Below are 22,366 nucleotides of genomic sequence, written 5' to 3'. Positions count from 1 at the left end.
CATGGAAGGACATACAAACTTCTTACAGATGGCAACATCCCAAGCTATAATAGCATCTGGCTAATTGTTACACTACAGTGGTTCCCCAGCAGAGGTTGATAGGCACTTGATTAGCAATGACATCAAGGTTATGAAGGCATGAGAATGGAGTTAAGAGGGATAATAAATCAGCCATGATGGAGTGGCAAAGCAGACAAGATGGGGCAATTGGCCTAATTGCGCTCCTACAGTGTGTTATGGAACAGCACAGGCCCTCAGGTCCAACTTTACAGATGAAAATAACAATGAAGGCATCTTCATTCAAATTTCAGATATTCAATTCAAAGAGTAAACAGAGGTCAACACTTCCAAGATTCTTGAGTTCTTAACATTTGATTTATTATTTTTTTCTTCCACTAAAATATAACCATCCAAAATGTTCATATTATCCCAATGATGAGTATACAGAACTGTAGAGAGAGAGCCTCAAACAGCAGCATGAAACAAATTACACAGTTTCAGTCATCATAACAAGATTCCGAAGGGCAAAAGCCTTTCCAATGCTAACCATCCCTTTTTCTCATCAATGACATAAAATACAGACAAGATAACAGCATTGATCCCTTTCAGCTCATGGACCAGACAGAAGTCACCCTTTCATGTAGGATGAAATTCACATCAGCTTCTTTCAAACATCTGCCATTGGCAATTTTGATCACTGAAGCGCTTTATTCAGATTTAGTTTTGCCAGCTGGTCAAGAGAAATGAAAGGGATATTTCTGATATTTATTAAATACTTTATGGCTGAATTTTGTGTGACTACTAATAGTCTACAGAGGCAATTGACTAATAATCTGGATAACAATTTCAGTCTTATCTGTGGGATATCCAGGAAACCCTTTACATTTAAGGGCTTGAAAGAGTTTGGATAAGGTTATCCAAAATTAGGACTGAGAAATAGTACTAGGAATTCAAAGTGCACAAAGAATACAAGGTGGCTGCCTTTCAGATGGTAGCAAGTAGGTTCTTCCCTGTAAATTCCACTCTTTTCATCTTGATCAGGAAACTGCTGCTGAAGCATACACAGAGCTTCAAGGATAGAGCAGAAACTAATACTGGACACATTCCCCGAAGAGGAACTATTATTCAATCAAACACCATGCCAATGTTCAAGACATTTTGATTGCTTCTTGTTTGAAATGGCCCAGCCCCATGTCAAATTCTTCTATAAATACTTCAATGCCTTGTCCTTTATAATGTTTCTTTTGAGAATGAACTATTTTCACGTGACAATCACATTAGCTTTCTCTTCAACCTGTTCTCAATTGACTGTTATTGCACTATTTATCCATTTTCTGTGGCTGATAGTTTTCAGTTTTCATATCATTCAAACCTAGTTCCTCATTTTGTTCAAACGTGCGCTCATATTTCTCTATCGTCATTTGTGGATCAGGATCAGGGGCATACAAATTCTAGTGAAAGAAAAACAAGCAAACATTAGAAATGACAAAAAAAAAATTAAAATTTTCCAAGTCTCTAGGATTCTCCGCCATGCATTCTCTCTTCTGCCATCAGTCTCTTAAATCAAGTACCTCAAGTTGTTACTGCAAAAGATCCACTGTCTAGATTTGGCACCTTGCTTATTCATTGAAAGGACGATATTGAGTATAGTAGCACGAGGTTCAGTCAGAGATCTAGCCTACTGGTCCAGATACAAAAGTTTCAACCCTACCATAATTCTTCTACCATCCGGAAGATAGCACCAGCGAACAATGCTACCACCGGCAACATTCTCCAGATGGTCTATGAAACTGTTTCTTTCACTTCTTTTACGTCTTCTTTCTTTCAAATGTGGTTCTGGTATTGGTGAAGCCTGTGACCTACACTTTAATGGTGTGTTTTCGGGCCAATTGAGTGATCTGGCACTTTACTATCTCCGAGAAAGTTCTGGGAGGCAAGCAGCTTAGAGAGCCGATGATCAACTCCATTTCTCACCGATCTAAGCATTCATGAAGATTGAAAACATAGAGGCAAGTGCGAAATGCGAGTGAGAGTTCAGCACCATCTACCAGCCTCTCGTTTGTTGCTGCCGGAGGAAGGTGTCTGCATGACAGTCTTGCTCTCCCACTCGTTCACTGCTCCCAAGGGAAGACCCTGCGTTTAAGTGGTCGCTCGCTCACTCTCTCTCTCTTGATGCCGTCGGAGGATGCTACCGAAGTTCTGGGTCTGTGGTTTGTGGATTGGACTAATGAACACTGAGCTGAACTGAATATGGACTCTTTCGATTTTGTTTTATTTTCTGTGTTTTCACTCATTCATTCTTGTTGCTGTTTGCGCAATTCGTTTTTTTTGCACATGGGGGGGATGTCCTTGTTGCCATTTGCGCGTTTTTTTTTTCCCTACACGTGAGAGGGTGATGTTCTTGTTGCCATTTCAGTGATTTGTTTTTCTGCACGTGGGGGCATCATGTCCATGTTACCATTTGTGAGATTTGGGTTTTTTTGCACATGGGGAGGGTGATGTTTTTGTTGCCATTTGCGCGATTTGTTTGTTTTTGCGCTGGGGGGGTTGATTTATTTCTTTGAGTGGGTTCCATGGATTTCTATGTTTTGTGGCTGTCTGTGGGAAGATGAATCTCAGGATTGTATACTCATACATAGTTTGATAATAAATGTACTTTGAATCTTTGGATATTTTAGGGAAATTAAATTTAGGTAATTGAATGAAGTTAAAATTTGGTACTGTCTCAGAAATAGTAAGTATGAATTGACTGAGTTGCCATTAAGAAACACTATCTGGTTCATTAATGCCCCTTGAGGGAAGGAACCCTGTATCTTACCTTGTCTAGCCTGTGTATGACTCCAGACCCAGTAAGATGGTTGATACGCAATTCAGGAGCAATTAAAGGATATTAATAGCAATACCAGTATTTTATGCCACGTCCAGGTAGAGAATAAATGAAAAAGGTATGCACATTATGACACTGGTTAGTCTGTAAATAGTGACAGTTAAGTATTCTGGTTTATTCACACTAGCAAAAGAAAAACTTAACACCCTATTGGGGAGACTTGGTCTAGAGCAAATTCAGCTTTTGCTGAATCTTAACAACAAAAATCCATTTCTGTCATGGACATAGGCCAAAATGGCCTCCTTCAGTGCTGTAATTTTTCCATGAGCTTAATTAGAGGGAAGTTACCATCTGTTTTTTCACTCTCAAGATTAGTTTACTGTCATATACATCAGACTGCAATTAATTTCTGCTCACATGAAGCTCAAAGTAAACAGTATACAGTGCTAAGCACAATTAATGATGGTGTATCATTGAAGCTACTGCATTAGTACTTGCCTGGAGATAACTGTTCCCAGCCGGGTCGTTAAGGATAAGATGGGCTTCTTTTTTACCCAACATAATCTGAAAGTGGAAAATTAAAATTAAAGTCTTAATTCTGTGGCATGTTTAATGAAAGCACATTTATCAAAATGGTCCAAAAAAATGTATTTAGCCTACAGAGGGTTTCTTTGTACGCAGCTACAGCTACCAGATTCTCTCACTTCAAGATGTGCTTTGCTTGGCTATCCATTGTCCAAGAACAGCAAGTCTTGTACACATTATATTGCTAGTATTAGGAACATAGTTTACATCAAGTCCAACCATGAGGAAAAGTGCAAACTTTTAGGTCACCACAGTTACTCCACATTATAAAACATTATTTTTAGGCAAAGCAATCATTGGACTTCAGTGTGATAACAGTTTTCAGTGTAGTCAGTGTACCCAAAATACCGCTCACATCAAGATGCAGTGAAGCATTACTAACATCAAATAAAATGCAATTTTATAGTGAAATTCTGTTATGAAGCCTATTCCAATTACACAAAATTGGATACCTACACCATTAGTTTACTTGAAAAATGATCTTTGTTTGAAAATACAAAATTTAGTAATCAAGAACTTTTTTACCTCATCCAACTTGGATGCAAATTCTTTAAGTTTTGCAGATCTTTCAGGATCATTGCTGTCTCCAATAAAAAATGGGTTCTTTGTCACAATCTAACAAAGGAGAAAAGTCTTTATTCAGCGTTTCAGCGATCAAAAATTATATTAGTTGCTAATAAAACAGAAAATAATTCACACATTAACTTACAGCTTTTCCATTTGCTCCCATGTTCTTGCTGATCAATGCCTTAATCGGTCAGTGCTTCATTACCAATCATGCAAGAGTGCTAGAATCCTAATGTTCTAGTTTCCTCTCCCACCAAAAGATTGCATTGCGTGTCAAAAGTGTTAAAACACCTCCAACAGACGTCTGTGAACAGACTGCTTTTCTGCTATCATTTAAGTATTCATAATACTGCTTCTGATAACTGAACATGAACTTACAGTAAATAAAGGGTGTGGATGAGGTGAATGGTCAGTCTTTTTTCCCCCAGAATCTAAAGGGCACTAGTTTAAGTTGAGGGGGAGAGGGACATTTAAAGGGAGCTGAAGGGCAAGATTCTCCTACACACTGGGAAGTAGGTATACAGTATAGAACAAATTGCCAGAGGAAGTGGGAGAGGCAGGTACATTTACAACATTTAGAAGGCACTGGGATGGTAAATGGATAGGAATGATAAAGAAATGAAGCCAAATGGGACTAGCTCAGGCAGGCACATTGGTCATAATGGACAAGTTGGACCAAATGGCCTGTTTCCATTTTGTATAACTAATTCAAACCCAAGGCATACTCAAATATAAGATTTTTAACAGTTCTACTGCTTCATTTAGATGAGGTAATCAGTTTTTTTAAAGCCAAGACCTTGACATTGCAGCCTTCTAATACAAATACTAGACAATCTTATCACATTCTGAGTTTGCATTCTGAAGCTTAAAACTGAAATCAATTTGAGAAATATCAGTTGACCAATATAAGGGCAACCCAACATCACAAGAAAAAAAATTATCTGGCTTAATGATCAACCCACTATTACAATTTTAAAAAGGAACACGGCAGAAACAACAATTGGAAAATAATAAAAAACTAGAAATACAATGCTATTTGATGTTTTAAATAGACCATAAAATCAGAACCAACATTGCTTCTACTATATGCTTCTGAAAATTTCTACATTTTATAAGTTCCTGTAGTACTTTGTTTCATAAATTCCAAACATTTCTCAGTGAAAACATCTTTCCTGCTGTTGCTTCCCATTAATTTTTTTACTTTCCATTTTTGATTACACTCCTAATTTTCTTTTGGAACTGTATGAGGGGAAGAGCAAAAGCAAAAAAAAATTGATTTTTTTTTCCTTCCTCAAATGATGCAGTACAAGGACCAACAATAACTTGTGTTGTTACACATCTTAGCACTTTGCACCTGACTGTTGGTAAGATTACAAAAACATTTTTTACCAATTCTTTTACATCTGCCAGCAGCCCTTCCAAGGTTGTGAACTTTCCTCCAAGGATTCCCATTCCAAGTTCAAATTCCAGCTCTGGAATAGCAACAGAGCAGGTTTCAGACTGCAAAAAAAAAAACAAAACACCACGATATAATTAAAAGCATGGCCACTAAAAGCACAGGTCATTTGCTAATATCATTTACGAAAGTTTCTGCATTCATATCAACCGCAAGTGTAACACCATAAACCAGGTTACAATCAAATGCAGGAATGTTGACTATGCGACATAAAATCTCATTGTCTAAGTACTCTACTCTAACCAGTAGTACTAAGATGAGGCTGTACCTTGAGCAGGTCCCTGGTCATGTCAGAGGGGTCTGTAATCCAGAGAGTAATTTTTGTACCCAAAGGCTCAGTAGCTCCTCCTGACTTTACCTATGATTAAGAAAATATTACAATAAATGAGGCTGTACAACTTTGGTTGTTCAGGCTATTTACTAAAATGAGCAACACAATGAATAATGGGTGCAAGTATTGTAACACAAGTCACAATATGCAGAAGGTAATCAGTTTTTCCTCACCTTTTAACCAAAAGACATATATATAAAAAAAAACACTTGTATCAACCCACCTGGCATCCACAAGATAAACTGAATCTTACTCATTCTAGCTTATAGGACCAGAACATCAGCCGTCCTTGACAGCTTTTGCCCACATGCTAATAATCTATAATACTACTCAATATCCATTTTGTGGTCTGATACATTTTGATAGTTGCTCTTGGAACTGCACTTGTGCAAGGATAACATTGGAGTCATATACAGGTCCAGGATAAAGGAAGTGTATTTTTATTATAGTTTCATCATTGAACATGCAAAACTGTAACTCCCTCAAATTTAAAAGTATAAGTGTATGGATGGTGAAAGAACAGGCACCCATAATAATCCTTAATGATTTAGTCCAGACCTGCTTTATCAGAAGCCATAAGCAAAATCACTAATCTCCACTTGACTGTGGATTGGCTTTTGGAGAGGAAAAATAAAAAGGAAGCCAATTTCATCACAAAACAATAAACAAGACTGGGGAAAATAAATCTTCACTTATTAATGTCATTATAACACTATTCTCCAAACTGAAAGTTTTTTAAAAATATTATTCCAACCAACATAATTACCTCATTGGTCCGATGTCCACATGCTTCGCAGTTTGTTGCCATGATTATCACTTCCTTGAAGTGTGGGATCTCTGGAAGCTTTTGGTAAAGGAAGCCACTGACCAGACTCCAGATTAGGACTTTATTCCAAACCCAGTACGATGTGACGTAGAAACATAGAAAATAGGTGGAGTAGGCCATTCGGCCCTTCGAGCCTGCACCGCCATTCAGTATGATCATGGCTGATCATCCAACTCAGAACCCTGTACCTGCCTTCCCTCCATACCCCCTGATCCCTTTTGCCACAAGGGCCATATCTAACTCCCCCTTAAATATAGCCAATGAACTGGCCTCAACTGTTTCCTGTGGCAGAGAATTCCACAGATTCACCACTCTCTGTGTGAAGAAGTTTTTCCTAATCTCGGTCCTAAAAGGCTTCCCCTTTATCCTCAAACTGTGACCCCTCGTTCTGGACTTCCCCAACATCGGGAACAATCTTCCTGCATCTAGCCTGTCCAATCCTTTAGGATTTTATATGTTTCAATAAGATCCCCCCTCAATCTTCTAAATTCCAACAAATATAAGCTTAGTCCAGTCTTTCATCATATGAAAGTCCTGCCATCCTAGGATTCAATCTGGTGAACCTTCTTTGTACTCCCTCTACGACAAGGATGTCTTTCCTCAGATTAGGGGACTACAAGACAAACAGGGGGTGTGCCATGCTGGTACTACAAGACTCCTTCCACAGATTGTGACAAAATATTGAAGTAATTCATTCCTACTATGTATATATTTGAAATACTGACAGGTGAATTTTGAAGATCTGTTTCTGACAAAATCAAAAGTATTTGGGAGGTAAAGCTGATTACTGGTGCTCTCCCTTTTGCTGTAGGCTACAACAGGTTTGATGCATGAATAGCTAAGCCATTACAAATCCAACCAAGCATGCAGACATTACTTTTCAGCTGATCTTAAATACATCAAAAATGTGAAAGTGCTGTGACCAATAACCATCTTCTTCCAAAGATCAAGCACCTTAAAAAGAGAACTCTCAGTTCTTGATAATGTGGGACAAACTGAATTCTTCTTTGATAAACATACTTTCAAATGTTCACCTTTTAAAGATTAACCCATCTTTACTATTTCTCATACTGACTGATTTCAGAATCCAGTTTAATATCACTGGTGTGAAACTTGTTATGCAGCACCAATAAACTGCAATACATAATGAAAAACTAAATTAAAATATATATTAAAAAAGTTAAATTAAATAGTGCAAAAATAGAAATTTTTAAAAAGTAGTGAGGTAGTGTTCATCGGTTCACTGTCCATTCAGAAACCTGATGGCAGAGGGGAAGAAGCTGTTCCTGAATCATCGAGTGTATGCCTTCAGGCTCCTGCACCTCGTTCATAATGGTAGCACGTCCTGCATGACGGGGGTCCTTAGTAATGGATGCCACATTCTTGAGGTACTTGAAAATGTCCTGAGTGTTGGAAAGGCTAGTGCTCACGATGGAGTTGACTGAGTTCACAACTTTCTGCAGCTTCTTTCAACCCTGCGCAGTGCCTTCCCCTCCCCCATACTGGCTGTTGATGCAGAATGCTCTCCACAGTACATCTGTAGATATTTGCACATTTCTTTGGTGACATATCAGATCTCCTCAAACTATGAATGAAATATAGCCACTGTTGTACCTTCTTTGTAACTGCATCATTATGTTAGGTCCAGGACAGATCCTCAGATATACTGACATCCAGGAACTTGAAATAGCTCACTCTCTCCACTACCAATCCCTCTATGAGGACTGGCGCATGTTCCCTCGTCTTACCGTTCTGAAGTCCACAATCAATTCTTTGGTCTTACTGACGTTGAGTGCAAGGTTGCTGCTGTGACACCACACAACCAACTAAACTCTCTTGTTCCTGTACTACTCCTTATCACCATCTGAAATTCTGCCAACAATGGATGTGCCATCAGCAAATTTATAGACAGCATTTGAGCTGTGTCTAGCCACAGTCATGGATCTGGAGAGTACAGCAGTGGGCTAACATCCAGTGTTCATTATCAGCAATGTGGAGATGTTATTTCTGATCTACACAGGCTGTGGTTTTCCAGTGAGGAAGTTGAGGATCCAGTTGCAGAGGGAGGTACAAAGGCCCAGGTTTTGGAGCTTTTTGATCAGAACTGTAGTAATGATTGTGTTAAACCTTGAGCTGTAGTCAACAAACAGCAGCCTGACGCAAGTATTAATATTGTCCAGGTGATCCAAGGCGATTTCAAGTGGTTCCAGACTGTTGCATTATTTCCAATGCATTCAAATGATTCAATCTTTAAACAGGCCTCATTTCTCCCCTCCCAATGATATTTCAAATTAAGTCAAAGCATATTATACAACGATGTATAATTTATCTCTGGACATTTTTGTTATTTACTTTAACAAATAAGGAATGAGTAAATGAACAACAGAAACCAGATGAATCTTAGACTGAATTTCCTTTATGCCGTACTTACTGAGTCTCATTAATCATGATGTACAATTGGTATACACCCCCAAAACAATGGTAAATAATTTTTCTTTGCCAAAGTTATGCCTTGCTCATCATTCCAAATACCAACACCACCACCTGATTGCCATTGAGGATTAGTTACAGTTTTCCAGCAATCAGGGTTAGGCTATGCATTTGGTTTGTTACTGGTAGCACCTTGACAAGTTCAACCATTTGGCCTTTGAATGGAATGATATTAAATAAATGAAAAATACAACATAACATACAGTCTGCCGATTACTCTCCTTGGATATCTGCCCATATTTGAAGCTACTGCAGATATTCAAAGTGGCTGTTAGAAGTAATTTCCTGAAGCATTTCAGGCCTTTCAAAAACAGAAATAATTTCTCACTATAAAACAAACATAGCTGTTCAGTGGACATACACCTGTGTTCACTACCATGTCTATCTGTCTATATTTTAATCACAGACCTGTGCTCACAAATATTGTAAATGCCAGCAAACAATGGAAGTGTGCAGAAAAGATGTGTCTCAAATCGATACTTTCAAATAGTCTCAGTTTGTGTAAAGAATGGTCCTGAAGCAAAGTTCTGGGAGAAAACAAGAAACAAAGGCGCTGACACCACTCATCAACTGCAATAAGTAGATGACAGAAAATGTCAAAGGAATTCTTGATGAAGCACGTAATCCAAAAAGCTCGGCTTCCTCTATCTGTTAAAGGATACGTACTAGCTTCATATTTGTTTCAGCAGGCGCATTACATTCTGGGCAGTTGGTAGGAAATTGCAGCACCTATATGAAAAAGTAAAAATGTCTTAATTTAACAATGTAATTTCCCTTCTTTACCTCTGCCAAAAGACTACTTCATAATTTCTTCTGATGATGGTTGAGCAGTCCATTTCAGTATGAAGATCACACATTCCACATCTAGTTAGCAAAGACAAAGCTAAAACAAAAATGTCAATTCACTCCTAACATTTGCCTCATTTATTTATAGCACATTTTTATAGCAGTGTGTCAACAATTACAAATTGACAAGTGGCTTATACTGTGGTCTCAGGACCATCAGGATTTTGGATTCTTTCAGTCTTTCACAATGGATTTTATTTCCTTCGCACAACTGTTACTGCCCTTGAATAAAAAAATATAAAAGTATTAGCTTCATATGTACATCAAAAATACAGTGAAATGCATCGTTGGCATCAATGACCAACACAGTCTAAGGACTGTGCTGGGGGAAGACTGCAAGTATTAACATGCTTCCAGCACCAACACAGCATGCCCACACTTACTAACCCTAATCTGTGCATCTTTGGAATGTGCCAAAGCACCCGGAGGAAAATTACATGGTCACAGGGGGAATGTACAAACTCCTTAGACAGCAGCATGGATTCAACCCCAATCGCTGCGCTAACTACTACACTACCATGACATCCCTTGTACATTGAGGACCATGACTCAAGGAATTTCATATGTTTGACCTTGATGCCGGAAAATACTTTCGAGTCAAGGTACTGCATGTCATCAATGGCACCGATACACAATGTGGTTTCTGCACTCGTTTTTCACTTGTATAACACATTGGTTTCAGAGGGATGGACAAAGCAGCCTTGCTGAGCTTTGCAGTAAATAGTAACAGCAATCATCCAAGTTGTTTTGTTTGACTTTCTAGTTGCAGAACATGTAATTCTAATTTATTCCATTATGCTCTTGAGTCTGTGCCTTCAGATTTGAACGAAAATTCACTGAAGAATGCCCAATCACTAACCTGCTTCTCTGGGCAGTATTTTTGTTGGTAGTTCAATTACAGTTTCAGGGACTGGAAACTTAATTTCTAAACTCTTATTAACAAAGAATTAGGTATATGTACAGGGGATAGATCGAACTCCAGAGTACAAGAAGCACCACACCAACGTATCAGCTGAAAGGAACAAGAAATTTTTGGATATCAATCCCCATTTTTAGAGCCAATCTGTAATAAACCAAGTCATTCATGTCTCATGGGGATAGTGGGAAATTTCCAATACAAGAAAATTATTAGTTTAACAGGTCAGATTGTTCTTATTTTGAAGTCTTCACAAACATACTTACTTCATTCCTCAAATCTTCTTGGATATTTTCAGTCTCCTCCTGTATCCATTCCTGGAAGGAGATCAAACCAAATTTTAAAAAATCCTAGAAAACCAGGCTTCATTTTTGTTGTGTTTATTTTTCATGAGTTGCTCCAGTTCAACTGCATCACCAAGCTACGGTGCTCAATGGTCCCACTCAAACTGACTGCCAAGCAATTAAAAATTTAGTCCAGGTTGACTTCCCCAACAAGAGGAAGTTTCATCTGGCCTCTGTTCAAGTCCCTCAACAAACAGCTTTGGAAATTCATCTCTGACCCCAAGGCCCACAGAAAAAAACCCATCTTTTTCAAAGCCATTGCACTGCCATTAGTCCCACAAGTTCAAGCCAACAGACTGAAACTAACTATAATCAGTACTTCATACTTAATCTATGAAATCAGCAAATGGGATAAAGCCAGGTGAATGTATTTGGTTCTCAGACTATCTGTGCTTTCACTGAATGGTGGAACAGGTTCAATGGACTGATTGACATTCTTGTTTTATACTTATTACTGTGAAATTTATGAATCAAATTCTGTAGAGTTTTTATTTTAATCAAAATTATGATGACATAATAGCCAACAGAATCATGGAAATAGGAGCAGGAAAAGGCCATCTGGCCATTTGAAGCTACTCCATCATTTGTTAAAACCATGAAATGTATGCAGCATGGGAATGTTTTAACTAAACTTTGCAATACTAGTGACGTAACTGTTTTCTAGTAAATCCCTCTACTACTTTTATGTTCCTGCTCATGAGATTTTTAGCAGGCGAGCTTATTTGTATAGTACTTTCCAAACACAAGGCAGTTCAAAGTGCTTTACATAGAACAAGATATAAAAATCAAGCATCAAATTTCAGAATATATAGGAGAATAAAATCGCACAGAAAGTAGGATAAATAGAAGTTACAGTGCAGGAAATTCTAATTAAAAGCTACACCAAAAAGAAAAGTTTTAAGCCTCAATTTAAGGGAGCTTAAAGTTGGGGCAGATTTCAGATCCTCTGGAAGATTATTCCAGATATATGGAGCATAGTACTGAAAGCTGCTTCACCATGTTTAGTTTTGACCCTGGGGATGGTAAGCAGACCTGCCCTAGATGACCTGAGAGCTCAGGAAGATTCATAATGCAGCAAGAGATCAGAGATATATTTTGGCCCTAGACCATTAAGTGCTTTACAAACCAGTAGTAACATTTTAAAAAGTCAATCACCTGATAGACAGGAAGCCAGTATAGCAAAGTGAAAACTGGAATGATATGTTCTACTTTCTTGGGTCTTAATGAGAACTCTAGCAGCAGCGTTCTGAATGAGCTCCAGCTGTCTAATGGACTTTTTACAGAGACCCGTGAAAATGCCATTACAGTAGTCAAGCCTACTAAAAATAAATGTATGGATGTATTTTTCTAGATCTTGCTGAGACATAAGCCCTTTAACTCTTGCTATATTTTTAAGATGGTAGTAGGCTGACTTTACAATTGTCTTAATGTAGCAGTTAAAATTCAAGTCAGAGTTCATCCCAACACTAAGGTTTCTGGCTTAGTTTGTGGTCTATAATGACAGGGATTCTAAGTAAGCACTGACTTAATTGTTCTTCTTTGACACCAAAAAAAATTATTCCAGTTTTTTCTTTGTTTAACTGGAGGAAATTTTGGCTCATCCAATCAGTGATTTGTTCAATAGTTTTTTTTATAGTGATTAGTGGGACCATAGTCACTTGATGACACATACAAATCTGAGTGTCATCTGTGTAATTAAGATTTTTAGTTATCTATTAGTGTGTATCCTTGTCTCCTTCTGTAATTTGATGCTTGCATTACATTTCTCACACATTATACATTATACTTGGGATACAATGCTTTCTATTTATTCATTTAAAAATTGGGAAAAGATGGGCAAGTATCATGAATGATATACATAGGCAGAAATCCATCAGTGAACTTTCAGGCTGGAGCTTCATTAATGTACAGACATTTTTCAATATTTTCAGCCAAACCCAGTGCAGCTGAAGGACCCTTCCATAATGAGCCCAAGTTTAACTGTTCTAATAGAAATCTGAGAATTAAATTTGAGAACTGTCACAAAAATCTTTTCAGTCAGATTGGTCAATCAAATTTTCTTCTATTGTGTGTTATTTTTGCTGCTATAAGTATTCCTTTAAATAATTGCCCAAGTTTTCTTGAATTAATTTTACTAGGATTACTGGGATGTGGTATCATTTGGAAGGTCACCAATTATTGCCCACTTCCAGTCCCCCAAACAGAGTAAAGATTTAAAATGACTATTCCATATAGTGATTAAACAGACCCTAACAATTTAACTCACACACCTGTGGCAATGTGCCTACCTGCAAACCCAACATTCTGTCCTGTTTAGCATTTCGCTTGTAATGAGTAATCATTAAGGCTTCATCTTTCTGAGGGGCATATGGATTTTCAACGAAGCTGTTTCCAGATGGATCGTCAATAACCTGTACAGCATAACAATAGAGTAAATGTAACAGAAAATCTGTTATTGTTGGTGTTTATCACATGTTGCACTGCAATCTACATCTTTCTTATTCATTCTGATCTTCAACCAGCTACGGTAATACCGCCCGACTTTCAATCACAATCTTTAATAATGCATTCCACTGTCACCATTAAGATAAATTACTGTGCTATATCCCAAATTAAATATGGAAGATTAGTGATTACAGTCCTTAAGCACATGAAGTGTCTACTTCTAAAAACCATCTCCTATCCTCTTATCAATATACCAAATCAACCCAATTTCCAACAAAAATCAGTGGCACCAAATGTTTTAAGACTTTTTCCATCTGCAGGATTTAAATATACAGTAAAATTCAATTAACCTGGCACACTCAGGATTTTGGTGCTCGACTGATTCGATTTTATGAGCATTCCTCAGTATCACACTTGGTCAAATACTGTTGACATCAAGAGCCATTTCTCATCACTTCTGGAATTCGGGAGTTTTTGTTTTTGGAGCAAGACTGTAGTCACCTCTGGAGCCAAGTGGTTCCAGCAAAACACCAATTGAGCATCAACACCGCTCATTAGCATTGTAACTTTTTTAATAATCCCCCCCATTTTTCTGTTAGTTGAAAACATAACATGGTAACTGTCCAGATTGAACTCATTTTTTATATAAGACAGGATACCCAGCTACGTAATATACTAAAATGCCAAATTTAGACCACTGTCTTCAGCTCTGCAACTAAATGATGAATGTAAACAGCAAACAGATTCCCAGAGGATACCCTACACACTTAAAATCATTCAATCTTAACACCTATTCTACCTTTAACAAATGTGTGGTGCTTCATCGATGCTTCCTGAAAATCATACACTACACCACAGATCCTTTCTTCATCCATCATCTGCTGTATTATCACTAACTCTTGCCCTCACCAGGTTTCTCAGTCATCTGGATAATATACCATCAGCGTCAAAACAAACCTGTGCATTAGTTCATGCAGTAGTCAGCAGGCTTTCAACCTGTAGCAGGATTGCTACAACTAAGTGATCAGAGAAGTTCACTCCTTAAGAACACGGTGCCCTGCAGATAGTGCCATAGCTATCACTAATAATCTTCCATGATTTATTTGTATTACATGTAAAAGGAGCAATCAAATTATTTCCCAATAGCAAAATGAGGAATCTAACAGACTCCCTGTGAAAGAATATCAGCAGTCCATCACAAGAAGGTAGCAAATTATTTACCAGTGTGAATGCAGTCTCAACTTCCTTCAGCTTTTTTAGTTTCTCAATAAATTCCTCAACCTTAGAAGCCACAACAGGATCAGTTGCCTGCAATTGATAGAGGTACATGGATAAAAAAATATTTCATGAGGTCACATTCTTGAATGAGATTGCATAATATAGGTCAAGTCTAAATGTTGGGACGTTTACAGTTGGCCCAAGTCTGGATTACTAGTTTCTTGGGACTCCACAAGCTTTTTACTTGAGAGTCAATCTCCCCCCCATTCCTAGCCCCCATTCTCTTTCCAGAATGCTTCAATATCTCTAATTTATTCACATTATTCTAAATACCAAATCCCTAAATATTCTAGCTCCTCTTGAACTCTATGCACTCATCCTATGAATAATTCATTGAGCATCAACATAAATTGGAATTAAGGCTCAAGGCAGTCTTTCTTATACTAACTTTTCTCCATAGCTTCAAAACAGCATTCCTCCTTCCCAAGCATCACACGCTTCTACAATAACCCAAATTTTTACTTTTAAAAAATTATTTCTGCCAATAGTGAATGTTCAGCTAGTTGTCCAAATGATGGAAGTTTTGATCAAGCAGATGAGAAGCAGAGATTCATTTTACTCAAGTTTCTTGGATTCAGATTTTAAACTGGTTCTGAAAAGGCCAAAGGCATGAAGAATAAGAAAAAACCATAACACAAAAGCAGTTACCTTCCTTGCAGGCTGGTTTTGCTCTAAACCCCCAACCGCTCTGTCAATCAAACCCTCAATAGTAGAAAGAGCTGCAGCAACAAGAATAGCTTGGTGTAAGAACTAGCTTTTCAGTTTGTTAGAAAGTGAATCAATATGTTCAAGACAACAGTCACTATTACACATTCATCACAACCTACATACAAATGTGATCCTTGAAAGTCCTTAATTTTGTAGGCTGGTATAGCCAACTGCAAATCATAACCTCTGAACAGGGAACATTGAACAATATGCATACAACTTTAGAAAAGGAGTAACAACTCCACTTCAATTTATTTATAACAGATTTTCACATGATTGCTGTTAGAAGGAATTAAAACCTAATACTCCAAACCTTTACCATTGTCATTTGCTAACATCTGCTTGCTTTGCTTCAAACAGCTGTGACTGCCTGTGGAACCTGGCATGCTAGTAAACAGTCTAATTGGAGTCTTGTTTAACCCCAGTGGACAATGCTCACAGACTGCAGTGCAAAATATGAACTCTAGTGGTCTATTCTCTAATAGTATTCATTTATGATGATTCAGCAATTGAGGAAAAAGTACAGCAAAAAAATAAACTGCCAGAAGAAAGATGAAAGGAATCAGTGCATCAAGCAGCATCTCTGGAAGTATAGGATCCCAGAGACCCTGCAACAGAACTAAGGGTGTAAAAAGATCAGCAATATATAGGAGAGGGAGGTGTGAGAGAATGGTAGGTGATGGATGGAACAAGATGAAGGGGTAGGGGTGAAGAAGGGAGAGGTTTGATGGGCAAATAGAGCCAGGTGGAGAAGGGTGATGAGTCTAGGTGACGAGGAGGGAGGGACAGAAAAGGTGAACAAAGGAGAAAGCTAGGGTGAACTGGTGGAAGTAAGAAAAGAACACGTGGGTGTATGGATTGCAGAATTCAACATTCATGCCATTGAACTGTCAGCTCCCCAAGCGGAATAAGGAGGGAAAAAAAATCAGTGGAAGAAGAGCTCAACATCCTATCAGGACTAGCCCTCAATGAAGTGTGGGTGCAAGGGTACAATGGTGAGGCCTCTGCTGAGCACTGACTGCTCAGCATCAAGAGTGAGAGGTCATGGGAGATGGTGAAGACAATGACAGGGGTTGGAACTGAGATGAATTGTGGGGTCAGAAAGCAGAGAGAGGTGTCAAGGTCAGGTGTGTTGTTGGGGATGGGATACGAGATCAGAGATGACGGGGCAAGGTAACTTTGGAGAGACTGGCAAGTGGTGGGATGTGCAGAAGTTGAGTGCCTAGACCTGGAGCCAGTGGGAAAGTGAGGAGGTACACATGGTAAACGTATAGGAACTGCTTCTCTACACAGCATACCTTCCAATTATAGTTACAACCCTCTACACTTTATTAGTCATGAGCTTATGTTTCTGTCAAAGGAGTATCCCAATACATGGAGAGTGCACATCCTGCCCCCCAGTCCTTACATTCCATTTTCAACCAAAATCAAAAAAATGTTGGAAGCTCTCAGCAGGTCAAAAGCATCTGTGGAATGAGAAATGGAGCCAATATATTTCACAGTGAAGACCCTTAACAAGTATGACCAGCATTTTCTATTTTTACTTCAGATTTCCAGCACCAGCAGTTTCAATTGGATTTTCATCCTAATAAACCAAATGTTTTCACTCTAAACTCTGCAATCTTGTCTTCATTAAGCCTCTCAATTGTGATGCAGGATTTCAACAATACCTCTACCCTCTCAGATGCTGCTCAACCCAGAGTTTCTCCAGCAGATTGTTTTTCAACTCACGTTTTTCGAAAGCAATCATTCCTGATACTTCCAACAAATAACTAAGGTCAGGCATCATAGTGGTCAAATTCTTTTGCACTTCAGTTTTGGAACTAGTTATAGGCACCACAACCTAATGGTACACTTACCTCCTTTCTGCGTAAATGGTGGAATCTCAAAGTCAAGTTCAGGGATTTTGGTCATTGCACTGTCCGCTTTCACAACCTCGCGATTCAGGTCCTTTGGAACATAGAGTCAAACAAGATTAATGATACACCGGATTAAGTTTGAAGATGCAATTAAAAGATGGGTTAATAAATATCAACGTGGCAACTTTTTCCTGTAACATCTGATTCTCAGTACCAGAACATATGGCTGCTTATGGCACCGTTATTAGATCTCAGCCTAAACAACAAGAATTGGTAGGTTATTCAACTTCAGACACCACACCTCTGTGGTTAAGAAGGCGTATAGTGTATTGGCCTTCATTAATCATGGAATTGAATTTAGGAGCCAAGAGGTAATGTTGCAGCTATATAGGACCCTGGTCAGACCCCACTTGGAGTACTGTGCTCAGATCTGGTCGCCTCACTACAGGAAGGATGTGGAAGCCGTAGAAAGGGTGCAGAGGAGATTTACAAGGATGTTGCCTGGATTGGAGAGCATGCCTTATGAGAACAGGTTGAGTAAACTCGGCCTTTTCTCCTTGGAGCGACGGAGGATGAGAGTTGACCTGATAGAGGTGTATAAGATGATGAGAGGCATTGATTGTGTGGATAGTCAGAGGCCTTTTCCCAGGACTGAAATGGTTGCCACAAGAGGGCACAGGTCTAAGGTGCTGGGGAGTAAGTACAGAGGAGATATCAGGGGTAAGTTTTTTTACTCAGAGAGTGATGAGTGCATGGAATGGGCTGCCAGCTACAGTGGTGGAGGCGGATATGATAGGGTCTTTTAAGAGACTTTTCGATAGGTTCATGGAGCTTAGTAAAATAGAGGGCTATAGGTAAGCCTAATAATTTCTAAGGTAGGGACATGTTCGGCACAACTTTGTGGGCCGAAGGGCCTGTATTGTGCTGTAGGGTTTCTATGTTTACAAGTACATCACCTTTCCTCAATAATCATTGAAACTGCTTAAGGGATTAAAAAAAAAAAAAAATGAAATCACTGCTCAGCAATCAGAGAACAGTCTGATATTTATCCTCTGGTCCCAAACCAATTTCGTACAACTTCCACCCAGCACAAAAACCACGAACCAAACCCAAAATATGACTCACCACATCATCAGTAACAATTATTTATCCTGTACAGGAAATCCAGCAAACACCTCAAAATGTTCCAGTGGTGTGGTGACTTACTTATTTTCTGCCCTTTACGTCGCTGGCATTTAGGACAGCAATGAACATCCTCCATCTCTGGTGATGTTCAGGGCTTCCTTCATCATGTCAGTAGCTTCCTCTCAGTTTTCACCACTGACAGTCACGCAAATCCTGGGTGGAGGCTCAGGAATACCGTCTCACTCAGATGTAAAAGAATTCTTCATTGTTTCCGTAACAATTTTCTTTTTAAACCAGTCAGGGTTGTTAGCCCTGAGCTGAACCCCTGAACCTGGAGGACCAGTATTAGTCTGGCCTCTACCCTTTGCCCTGTTTGGCATGGGTGACTATATCAAGAGCCGAACTATAAAGTCCTGACTCCAGACAACATAGCTCGCCGGGTCATCAAGTCATGCAAGCATCCAAACCATGAAAAGGATGTGGCTCTCTTGGAGGAATGGTGCGGTGAATCAAATCAAAAAACTTGACAACAGACCAGGTCAAGAAATATTAGGGCAAGTGATCTAAAATTCAGTCAGACACATAAAAAAAACAAAAGGAACTTCAGCAACGGAACTTGTGAGGGAGTCAGGGGTAAAGTCAGATGGTGCTGTGTAGGTTTTAGCAATGGCAATAAGCTTCAGCAAAGGGGAAGGGAAATAACAGTGTCCATATAAACAGATCCACATCTCCAGCTGAAATTCCAGTCCATCCCAAATGAAAGGTACTGGAGTGTCAGGAGGGGAGGATATTGTGATCAACTACATTCTTCTCAACCTGCAGCCTTTGGATGCCAGCTTAACTTTAATCACAGTTACATTGAACAGCTTGTGTTTGAAAATCATGGCAAAGCAAACGTGCTTGGAAAGACGTAAACCTGGTCTAGCTGAAAAATGACAACTCATTCAGGGAATGGAGGGAAATATTAAGTTTGAAGACAGAGCAGCAGTTTACATGACAGGGATCAAGATTGTTTTTGTGGGGGGGGGGGAAGAAGTGTGATAATTGCAGACAAAGGAGTGAGAAATAGCACCAAAGAGAGAAAATAACCAGCAAACAGACAGAGGTCCGGAGACAGTCTGCGTGGGGGTTGGAGGACCGTGTGGATGGGTGGGAGAAAGGGAAGAAACTTATTTTGCTGTTATTCTACAAATGCGATGAGTATGCTGTTGTTGTCGGAATGTGTGACAACACTTCTGCACTTCCCCTACTGCATCCTTTTCTGTACTACCTCTGAAAAGGACATCAAACTGACACCAGAGCTAAAGTAATATAAACACTGATGATTTGGTGGAAGAGTCTAGGATTGTTCATGAGAGGCTCACCCGTCTGGAAGAAACACGGACTGTGTAGCGTACTCCCTGTTCCTGGATCTTCCCAGCTGACTGGATCTCATTGTTCATCCAACCACAGTTGTCACAGGCGAATGAACTAACAATAATCTCTCTGAAGAATGGAATTTTAGTCAACAGCAACCTGGTTATCCCCTTTAACATGAGAACAAAAGTAGAAGGGAATTATCAATGCCTACCATACAGCATACAAAAAAAAAGATAAATGGCATGAAACTCTTAAGATGAATCATCCAATACAGTTATAAAATTACAAATAATGTGATGATTTCCAAAAAAAAAGAAAGCAACAAACTGCACTTCCTGCTGCACTCAGTTGTAAAATAAAATTTATCTAAAAACAATGAGCAGGAGGTAAGAGGAAGTATAACTTGTCAACAGAAATACTTCAGCCTGTAAAAAGTATTTACATTTTAAATAGTGCTACGATTCACAGCCCACAGTAGTATTTATAAGGTGGCTTAGCTTCATCCAACAGAAGAGACATTTTTGGCTTGTACAGTATTAAATAGTTCCCCATTTTAACAACATTCCCCACAGAGACAACAAACAGAATTAAGCAGGAGTGAGAAGATACATGGAAACCCAGAAATGAACACCTGCATCTCTTCTTTCACACCCACCCTGGCCAACATCTGCAGTCTGCAACTTCCTCCTCAATGACAACACCTCAGCACTTCACGTTCCCAAAAAGCCCATCTTCAATATCAACCCAACAATATTCCCCAAAATACCCAAGATCCTAAACTTATTCTCTATAATCCCAATAGCCGCATCCTCAACAATACCCACTTCCATACAACTCCCACCTTGTACCTTATCCCTAACCCCCTTCCCCCACCATAGACCTCGGTCCCCACGCCCTATCCCGTAACCGCCTACCCAGTTCCCCCAGCCTTCTTCCCCACCCGTCGACTAGTACCTTCACCAAAGCTCAGAACCATAATCCTCACGCCTCCCCCACCCCCACCTCGGCCTTCTCCCAACCCATTATCACCCTCTCCACAAACAAGAGAGGATCTGCAGATGCTGGAAATCCAAGCAACACACACAGAAGGCTGGAAGAACTCAGCATCAAGGCAGCATTTATGGAGAAGAGCACAGTCGGTATTTCGGGCCGAAACGTCGACTGTACTCTGTTCTATAGATGCTCCCTGGCCTGCTGAGTTCCTCCAGCATTTTCGTGTGTGTGCGTGTGTGTGTCACTCTCCTCCCACCGTCACTTCCTTTTCCAGCCCAGACTCACATTCTGGTAGCAATTCATGCACAAGCTCTCAATTTGAGTCGGGCCGAAATCCTCCGAATCCTCAGCACTCAGATCCGGAAAAACCGGCCCATTTCCTTGGCCGTTCTCACTGCAGCTCAGCGCCATCTCCTCGGCCTCGGTCACGTTCAGCAGCTCCGCCAATCAGTTCAGCAAGGAACTAAGGGCACAAGCAAGAGTTTCCCCTCCACCTCGCACTGACTCCCGTCACTGCCTCCCTGCTGGAGGACCAATCTCTTCCAAACTTGCAGTAATATTTTGATATTGCACATGATTGGGGGAGGGGGAAATAAATGCAGAAATATCTACCTTGAGGGCAAAGGTGCAATGCAGAGTAATTTTTAAATGGAATGGTATTAAAGTTCAGAGAGACTGGTGAATATTGAGAGTTAGCTTATGGGTCAGCATTTCAGAAAGCAAATGTTATTGGCCTTCATTGCAAGAGTATTTGAGTGCAAGAGTAAAGACATCTCACTGAAATTATATAGAGCCAGAGAACTCAACCAGAATATTATGTATAGCTTTGATATCCCTCATGTACTTGGGATAGGGGGAGTACATGAAGGCACACCAGACTGATTTTAAGACAATGGGATTTTGATATGAGGAGAGATTAAACAGAATAGACCTCTGTTTTATAATGTGATCGTGTTGTTACAAAATTATATGGCTTGAAACAATGCATGCAGGGAAGATATTTCTCTAACATAAAATGAAAAGGTAAATACTGATAATACTCTGGCCACAATTGGAAAATACAAACAAATTTAACTTTTTCCCCCCAACAGTGTCTTTGACCTGAAATGTTAGCTTTTTTTTTGCCTTTCAACAAAAGCCTAGCCTGCAGTGTGGCCTTTCTGCCTTTATTGCAGACTTCCAGCCTCTACAATTTTTTTTTTTAAAATTACGAATATTTTCCCTGGTTCTACTGTCCAGAAACTGGGGTCATCATATCAAAATAAGGCATTGATCATTAAGATGTTTTTACACCTAGAAGCTAGTGCCTCCTGGAATTTACTACCTTTTGAGCATTTGGAAGGCACAGTTGCTGAGCACATTCAAGACAGGTCAACACAGTTTTGGATATTATGGGCATCAAGGGGTATAA

At 39.4% G+C, this 22,366-nt stretch overlaps 2 protein-coding genes across 4 annotated transcripts in view; one reads left to right on the top strand and one right to left on the bottom strand.

Moving 5' to 3' along the window:
* The window catches only part of LOC140185058 (uncharacterized), a 33,885-nt gene that overhangs the window by 4,859 nt on the left and 6,660 nt on the right, over positions 1-22,366 (top strand). The gene's annotated exons all lie outside the window — the stretch shown is intronic.
* Positions 375-21,410, bottom strand: zpr1 (ZPR1 zinc finger). 2 transcript variants are annotated; one of them, XM_072238278.1, is made up of 14 exons: positions 21,241-21,410; positions 19,968-20,129; positions 17,479-17,569; positions 15,560-15,630; positions 14,855-14,941; positions 13,477-13,599; positions 11,111-11,161; positions 9,745-9,811; positions 6,533-6,603; positions 5,704-5,793; positions 5,369-5,479; positions 3,938-4,027; positions 3,326-3,391; positions 375-1,451 (listed from the first exon to the last, which is right to left on the bottom strand). In XM_072238278.1, exons 1-14 carry the CDS (start codon positions 21,364-21,366, stop codon positions 1,320-1,322), a joined length of 1,338 nt encoding a protein of 445 aa, XP_072094379.1. In that variant the 5' UTR covers positions 21,367-21,410; the 3' UTR covers positions 375-1,319. The 2 variants fall into 2 exon arrangements, with proteins under 2 accessions (XP_072094379.1, XP_072094380.1); XM_072238279.1 differs by lacking the exon at positions 21,241-21,410 and adding an exon at positions 20,405-20,780 and having other exon boundaries at positions 376-1,451.

Source organism: Mobula birostris, chromosome 20 (assembly GCF_030028105.1).
Source record: "Mobula birostris isolate sMobBir1 chromosome 20, sMobBir1.hap1, whole genome shotgun sequence".
In the NCBI taxonomy this organism is placed as follows: domain Eukaryota; kingdom Metazoa; phylum Chordata; class Chondrichthyes; order Myliobatiformes; family Myliobatidae; genus Mobula; species Mobula birostris.
This window is presented reverse-complemented; position numbering and strand designations above follow the sequence as displayed.

Coding starts and splice junctions, on each gene's coding strand:
- zpr1 (XM_072238278.1), bottom strand. CDS start 21,366: ATGGCGCTGAGCTGCAGTGAGAACGGCCAAGGAAATGGGCCGGTTTTT. Junction 20,130..21,240: donor GCATGAATTGCTACCAGAAT/GTGAGTCTGGGC, acceptor CTCATGTTAAAG/GGGATAACCAGGTTGCTGTT. Junction 6,604..9,744: donor AACAAATATGAAGCTAGTAC/GTATCCTTTAAC, acceptor AAAAGCTTCCAG/AGATCCCACACTTCAAGGAA.